This window comes from Seriola dumerili, unplaced genomic scaffold, assembly GCF_002260705.1.
Source record: "Seriola dumerili isolate Sdu_G_001 unplaced genomic scaffold, Sdu_1.0 BDQW01000128.1, whole genome shotgun sequence".
In the NCBI taxonomy this organism is placed as follows: Eukaryota; Metazoa; Chordata; class Actinopteri; order Carangiformes; family Carangidae; genus Seriola; species Seriola dumerili.
The window spans coordinates 1092640-1101174 of NW_019174383.1; the positions used below are offsets into that span (position 1 = coordinate 1092640).

Sequence of the window (8535 nt, forward strand, 5' to 3'; positions counted from 1 at the left end):
GAGATAATAGACACGGGAGCATCTTCGTCCTCTTCTGTCAGGTCTAGTTTCTCCCTGGACCTTTTGACGGTCACAGCTTCAGGGTCTAAGGAGGTTGAGGTCTTTGCTTTTATGCTCTTAGAGGATTCATATCTTTCTTGTTCCTCTGTTTCAAGGATCCATGGCGTTGGCTCAGAGCCTTTGTTTGGTCCAACCATGGGAAAGCCGGTTTGGTTGTCCCTGGCGGTGTCGTCTGAAGGTCTGACCCGAGCGGCAAAAATCTCCCTCAGCTTGTTGAAAGTGAACGTGTTGAAATGAGGTCTGGATGAGCTGCTGGTCTCGCTGCATTCAACTACATTTTCAAAGTTATCGTAACGCAGGTCTTCTGTTATGACTTTGACAATAGCAGACACTGAATCCAGAGAGATAACAGACACGGGAGCATCTTCGTCCTCTTCTGTCAGGTCTAGTTTCTCCCTGGACCTTTTGACGGTCACAGCTTCAGGGTCTAAGGAGGTTGAGGTCTTTGCTTTTATGCTCTTAGAGGATTCATATCTTTCTTGTTCCTCTGTTTCAAGGATCCATGGCGTTGGCTCAGAGCCTTTGTTTGGTCCAACCATGGGAAAGCCGGTTTGGTTGTCCCTGGTGGTGTCGTCTGAAGGTCTGACCCGAGAGGCAAAAACCTCCCTCAGCTTGTTGAAAATGAACGTGTTGAAATGAGGTCTGGATGAGCTGCTGGTCTCGCTGCATTCAACCACATTTTCAAAGTTATCGTAACGCAGGTCTTCTGTTATGACTTTGACAATATCAGACACTGAATCCAGAGACTCCAGAGAGATAATAGACAGGGGAGCATCTTCTTCCTCCTCTGCCATGTCTGGTTTCTTTCTGGACCTTTTGACGGTCACAGCTTCAGGGTCTAAGGAGACTGAGGTCTTGGATTTTATGCTCTTAGAGGATTCACATAGTTCTGGTTCCTCTATTTCAAGGATCCATGGTGTTGGCTCAGAGCCTTTGTAGGGGGCAAACATGGGAAAGCCAGTATGGTTGTCCCTGGTGGTGTCGTCTGAAGGTTTGACCCGAGCAGCAAAAAACTCTCTCAGCTTGTTGAAAATGAACATGTTAAACTGAGGTCTGGATGAGCTGCTGGTCTCGCTGCATTCAACAATATTTCCAAAGTTATCACAACGCAAGTCTTCTGTTATTACTTTGACAAGATCAGATGCTGAATCAAGAGACTCCAGAGAGATAACAGACAGGGGAGCATCTTCTTCCTCCTCTGCCATGTCTGGTTTCTCCCTGGACCTTTTGACGGTCACAGCTTCAGGGTCTGAGAGAATTCTGATTTCTGATTTTGAGCTCTGAGAGGATTCATATCTTTCTGTTTCAAGACTCCATGCTGACTCAGAGCTTGTGTACGAGGCGGATTCGATGTTTTTTGGACACCAACACTCTCCCAGGCAAGTCGAGTTCAGCTTATCCAAACATCTTCTCAGACATTTAGTAGCATGAAACACCATTTGATGAAGAAACCTCATGTTGGACGTGGAGCCACTGACAAAAACAGCAGACTGTGACGAACTAACAGGGCTGCTGATGGCCTGAGACGCGATGGAGTTCACCCTCCGAGAAACTTCGCCCTCTACCAGTGCTGTCAGCTGTTCAGCACTGTCACATTTGTCCTGCGGCACATCGAGAGCAAGAGCAAAGCTCCCAGAGAGCGATTCTCCCACACATGTGTTGAGGTTCTCTAAAGCTGCGCTTACATGAGCCTGAGATTCCCTCCTGTGAAAGCTCTCGTCGAGCATCGTTGTGACAATTCTCAGGACAACCCTCGAGATTATGTGCACCACCTCTGTGCAAAGAGCAACCAGTGTAGTTACTGTGTGAGAGTCGGGAGTCCCTGCAGCTAACATGCTCCACTGCACTACAGAGAATCTGTCAAAGTATCTGTGAACTACAGGCAAAAGAGCCTCTGGTGAGATGTCTGTTGGGTCGTCCATTTGTGATCCGGCTTGGTCCATTGTAAACAACTGCTGCTTCATAAACCTGGTTTGTTGAAACTTACTGTAAACATCCAACTGTGGTTGAATTCTCTCTGTGACTTGAAGAGTCACTGTCCACAGTGTGAAAGAACATGCAGATTGCCATGGCAACGTCCAAATACATGATGCCAGGAAGTGAGTCACTTCAAAGGCACATCACAGGATCAAAGGAATTTCATCACACACACACACTCACATACACATACACACACACACACACACACACACACACACACACACACACACACACACACACACACACACACCACACACACACACACACAGGTTAAATGTTGTCAGTCTCCACTTCCTGGTCCATGTTCTTATGAGATCATACGTGACTCATAAAGGTTAATAATCCGGCCTCCAGTGCTTGATGGAAGCAGAATCACCAACAACATTTTTACTAAAAAATTATATTACAAAATTTAATTTTAGACATTTATTACACATTTATGTACTGTTTTATTTTATGGAAGAGGATTAGGGGCACATGTGAATTTTTTTTTGATATCTCAAATCATCTCATATGATCACTATGATTTATTCTCCATATCCATGTCCCCAAATAAAGTGAATTAAATTATGAACAGTAGGAGACGAACCCTCAGATGAATGGAAGTTGGCACAGTGAATTAACTGGAGACCCACACTCAAGTCAACCGGTTCATAAAGCGCAGGTCCACTTTTCTACTTTTCTTACAAGACTAAATGTGACCTTTATTTTCTATGGTAAAAAGTTAACAGATGCGCTCTCAGTTTGCCTCAAATTAAAGCTGACATTTAGAAAATATTCTCCTAATCTCAGGGGATGAATATTAAATCGTCAAGCAGCTCATTTTAGAAACGCTGGACCCTGCAGGCAGGAGAAGAAGCTCCTCAGACGAAATGTCGCGTTAGTGATTAAATGAAATCAGAAGACGATTATGAAGAAGAAGCACTCAGAGTGCAGTCCTAGTTAGTCATTAGTTTCACAGAGTGTTGTACTGGTTAATGATGGAATAGTAATGAAGGGTGTCACCAGGGCAGATGTCATGGGGGGAAATTTAAATCAATGAGTTTCCTCCTGTTAGGAAAATGTTACAAATATCGTTTCTATTCATGAATAATGACTGAGGAGATCCTGCTTGTTTGACTGCTCAAAGGCAGGATGATAGTGCCGGGGAAAAGGTCACATTAGGTCACCACAATCAATATGTTCTTTGCTCATGTGGTCCACATTTCCTAGGCCGTGAGTGGAGGTAAGCATGAGTCAAGAATCAGTGACGAGGGCTCATGTGTGAAAATCAAATGCTGTGATAATGATGATAATATTTATAGATGAATGATGTAGCAGCTACTTTAACACAGGGTGACAGAGGCTTGGTTTCATAACTATAAACACTGTTTATATCTTCCTCCATCCCTAAAGTAAAATAAAAAAATAATAATAAATTGTCTCTATAACTTATGAAATCTAAGTACTAAGTTGTGTATGTGGCACAGTTATAACTGAATAATATTTTCTTTTCCTGTATAGTGGGGGTCAATAGGGGCCCAACATTTTATTGCAAAGTTATTCCAGCTCTGTAGAAGTACTTTTACTCTTTTTAAAATTCTTTTTTTTATTGTTTTACTTCATGATCCTTTTGAAGCCTTCTATGGAGTCAGTTGTGAACAAAAATAATGAATCTGATAGATCAAAATAGATAATACAGAAACAATTTAGGACCAGTGATTTAAATGATCATTATTACAATTATTAAGCATCCAACAAGAAAAAAAAGTTCAAATTAAATAGGTACTTTTACTTTTAATACTTAAATATATTTTACTCATTCTGAACAGATACTTTTACTGTAGTGATATTTCCAGTGTTGTGTTTTAGTAAAGGACTTATTGCTGTCTTGTTTTGATCTGGGCAAAATCTACATCCGCGCAGACTGTGACCCCTCTTCTTTTTTCTTTTTTTTTAACTCAACGTTCCTCTAAAATGCTCCCATGCTTTCCTCAATAAAAATATGTTTTCTATGTCTATGTATTATAGTGAGATCATTTTTGTTTAATTGATTTCAGAATTATTTTATAGTGTGTTTGCAGATATTTTCTAGTCCCGCCGGGTGGGGCAGCGGAAGGATATCGGGCTTGCTGTCTATAAATACCGCTCCGCTGCTTTTTGTTTGCTAAAACGCTAACAGCATCAGGAGTAGAAACTTGTAAACACCACCGGGAACAATTTGTTTGTGAGTAATTTGAGGTTTTTAAACGGTAATCACCGTGTCAACATCTGCTTTTTGATACGTATCGTTGTGTGTGTTGAACTAACGTTAATTTAGCTGTTGGTGACGAATGAATCAGCAGATATGTTGGTTGTTTTGGAGGCTAACTCGGCTAGCCGGGGCCTATCCTGAAAGGAAACGTCGTCAAACCACAGCCTTTAACAAATTTTAGCTTTTAATTTGGTTAATCAAATTGGGAGAGAATTAAGTGTAAAAACCAAAAGATTGATACCCAAATATGACAACGTGGGGGGGAGGGGGGAGATGGGTTAAAATAAACAACAAACGCCGAGTATTTCTGGCGACATCCGGTTATGTTAGTAACGTTAGCTTGTTAGCTTCAACAGCTGTTTCGTCAGCTGGCGACACAAATGGGGAAACGTCTGGTTAACGTTCATGAACAACTGAACACAATCACTGTGTGCGAAATTAAACACGTTGACATGCGCGTGTTTTTCCAGTAAGCTGTTCAATGCCGAAGCCGTTGTATTTTCACACAGCTTCGAGTAAAAACTGGCTAATTAAACCGTTAGCTTGGCAACATAGATGATCATTTTACACCTGCGGTGATTAGTCGATTGAAATAAATCTATGGAGTATGGATTAATAATTTAATGCCAAATATTTCCCTGTTTCCAGCTTCTCAAATGTAATTCATTAATTTGTGGTACGATAGTAAACTGAATATTTTTGTTTAGTTGGTCAAAACTGTCTGAAGTGTTACATTTTAAATTTAATGACATGCTGGGATCCAGATAAGAAGCACCTCCATTTTGAGTCCGAGCTTCCTTGCAACTGAAATTTACAATTTTTGTGAACACTTTTAAATTTAAACCTTAAATGTTTTCATCAGTGACTCTGCTGTTTTACTTTGTTTATAAATCATTGTAAGAAACATTTTCAATGGCGTCACTGGGTGGGGTAAACAACATTTCTGAGAAGTCACCATGGACATTTTTCTTTTTTGATGATGCATAGATTTATTGACTGATACATAAATAGCCAGATTAATTTGTGTTAAACATTGTTAGTTGCAGCCCTGAGTAACAGAAATTAGACCATTATAAAGGGACCTTTTCAGTTTTCTATCATTTTATTTCCACAGTGTCAAGATGCAGATCTTTGTGAAGACCCTCACTGGTAAGACCATCACTTTGGAGGTTGAGCCCAGTGACACCATTGAAAATGTCAAGGCCAAAATCCAGGATAAGGAAGGCATCCCTCCGGACCAGCAGAGGCTGATCTTTGCTGGCAAGCAGCTGGAAGATGGCCGCACCCTCTCTGACTACAACATCCAGAAGGAGTCCACCCTCCATCTTGTGCTCCGTCTGAGGGGAGGTATGCAGATCTTCGTGAAGACCCTCACTGGCAAGACCATCACCCTGGAGGTCGAGCCCAGCGACACCATTGAGAATGTCAAGGCCAAAATCCAGGACAAAGAAGGCATCCCTCCAGACCAGCAGCGTCTCATTTTCGCCGGCAAGCAGCTGGAAGATGGCCGCACCCTCTCTGACTACAACATCCAGAAGGAGTCCACCCTCCATCTTGTCCTCCGTCTGAGGGGAGGCATGCAGATCTTCGTGAAGACCCTCACTGGCAAGACCATCACCCTGGAGGTCGAGCCCAGCGACACCATTGAGAATGTCAAAGCTAAGATCCAGGATAAGGAAGGCATCCCTCCAGACCAGCAGCGTCTCATCTTTGCTGGCAAGCAGCTGGAAGATGGCCGCACCCTCTCTGACTACAACATCCAGAAGGAGTCCACCCTCCATCTTGTGCTCCGTCTGAGAGGAGGAAACTGAGCTGCTCCTGATCATAAAAAAGTGTCAGTAAACCCACCATTTATTGCAGTGTTCAAATCACTCCTCCTGATGCAGATGTCAGTCATTCCTTTTTTTATTTGAATAAAGGTTGAACATTCCTGAATTTTGCTTTCATCAGCTTTTAATAGTTCTCACTTTGCATTTCACTGCATTAGCTGACAGTTTTGATTTTGGTAAATACACAAACAGGATGTGAAGATGATAAAACTTAAAGCACGTTTGTGATTTGAAGTGGTTGACAAGCATTCACTAACAAGTTTAAGTTCACAAGTTGGTAGCTCTGAGACCTGTAATGCTTATTCTGTTCCTGTTAGGACCTTTAAAGCAGCATCAATGGAAAATCTTGAGTGTGATAACTAATAAACGGCTTCTCACTGTCACATGGTCACTTGATTATTTCATAGTTAAGTAGAGAATTTGTAACTTCTACTTCTGGTTCTTTTTAACATTAACAGGGCTTTAACTATTTTATCAGTTAATTTGCCGATTTTTATTTTCTCAGCTGTAAGTTTGTAAAATGTCAGTGGAAACTTGTATTGCAGGACTCTGGACATCTTTCAGTGTCTTACCTGACCAAGATTCAGTTTGCAGTCACCAGATAGAAGCAGCAAGTCCTCACAAATGAAATGGGTAATGTTTGGCACTTCAGAAAAATGATTTATTGTAATCGAAGTAGTTCCAGCTCCAGTTACTATGGTTCAAATGAATTTATTTCTAAAATTCCAAATAACTTTTTTTTTTTGTCACCATGTTTAGACAAAGAAGCAGTGAAATATTCCAATACTTAGACATAGCAAGCTGTACTTTGTAACAAATTTGATAAAACTATAAAAATGTCCTTTATTAGATGGTAAACAAACATGGTAATACCCTATTGGCTATACTTAAGTTATGCTGTAATAGAAACCACCTATAATTACATATTGGATCCAAAATAAACAATACTTAGACACTATTGCACCAAGTTATTCTCTAATCAGAAACCACATATACTATTAGACACCATTTTAACAGATAATCTAATAGGAAATAAAATAGAATGTCAGATCCAAAGTATGCTCCAGTTGGACGCTGTTGTAAGAGCCATGTATTTGACTGGTGTGATATTCCTCCGAAGCACTAGGGGTGATGTAAGGCCACGGCTGGCCACGGCTGTCCACAGTTAATTGGCAGTAATCTCAGGTGTTGCTCATTGTAAAGAACAAAACGTAAGATAAATTTGTGGCTTTTTTGTTTAACTTTCTATACGACTCTTTTTGGACATTATGGACCTTGCAGAAGGCCGACACCAGGAAAATAAACGCATTTTCGCATTGGATATCATTAATTTTGAGACATTTCTAAACAAACAGCGTTACAGTGAGCAGCCGGTAGCCATTAAAGTATGTAACTTAGTCACTTAAGCTGTATTAAAGATAATACTGTAATACATGACGGTCCTTCATTAATTAGTAAATATATCACAATATTACCTTGCCAAAAATTCAGACACAGCAAGTTGAATAACTTATAATTGTGTTAAACATAATTTTAACTAATTTAATCATGGATCTGTGCCTACTTTTGGATTGAAAAAAATGATTTGTAAATATTTTGCAATTTTAAAAGACACTCCAACGTTTGACAAAAACAATGAATTGTCTTAATATACTGAGTTATAAGAAAATTCATAAAATGATATGTCATCGAAGTCATAATATAGTGAATAATAGAAATATCATAGTATAACAAGTCATTAAAAAGACAAGTCATGAACGTCAAAAAACGTAATAGGCATAAAATTTCATAATACGTCATAGTATGCTAAGGCATTAAAAGTCAGAAAACGTCATGGTAGAGTAAGGCATAAAAACGACATGGTATAGTAAGGCATACAAAGCCACAATAAAGACATAGTATAGTAAGGCATAAAGAGTCATAAAAAAGTATATTAAGGCATAAAAACGTCATAGTATAGTAAGGCATAAAACGTCATAAAAACTCATAGTATAGTAAGGCATAAAATGTCATAGTATAGTAAGGTACAAGAACGACATAGTATAGTGAGGCATGAAAAGTCAGAAAAAAGTCATAGTATTGTAAGGCATAAAAAGTCGTAAAAACGTCATAGTATAGTAAGGTATAAAAAGTCATAAAAATGTCATAGTATAGTAAGGCATAAGAACGTCATAGTATAGTAAGGCATAAAAAGTCAGAAAAAAGTCATAGTATAGTAAGGCACAAAAAGTCATAAAAACGTCATAGTATAGTAAGGCATAAAAAGTCATAGTATAGTAAGGTATAAAAAGTCATGGTATAGTAAGGCATAAAAAGTCAGAAAAAAGTCATAGTATAGTAAGGCATAAAAAGTCATAAAAACGTCATGGTATAGTAAGGCACAAAAAGTCCGAAAAAAGTCATAGTATTGTAAGGCATAAAAAGTCATAAAAA

The 8535-nt window shown here is 39.4% G+C and overlaps 1 protein-coding gene across 1 annotated transcript; it reads left to right on the forward strand.

The window, feature by feature from the left end:
* The first annotated feature begins 4159 nt into the window (after nt 1–4159).
* On the forward strand, nt 4160–6485 carry ubb (ubiquitin B). The gene is made up of 2 exons (XM_022748680.1): nt 4160–4246; nt 5388–6485. Exon 2 carries the CDS (start codon nt 5395–5397, stop codon nt 6082–6084), a length of 690 nt encoding a protein of 229 aa, XP_022604401.1. The 5' UTR covers nt 4160–4246; nt 5388–5394; the 3' UTR covers nt 6085–6485.
* The last annotated feature ends 2050 nt before the right edge of the window (nt 6486–8535 follow it).

Bases quoted from the DNA above. Each gene is read 5' to 3' on its own strand.
- ubb (XM_022748680.1), top strand. From the start codon at position 5,395: ATGCAGATCTTTGTGAAGACCCTCACTGGTAAGACCATCACTTTGGAG.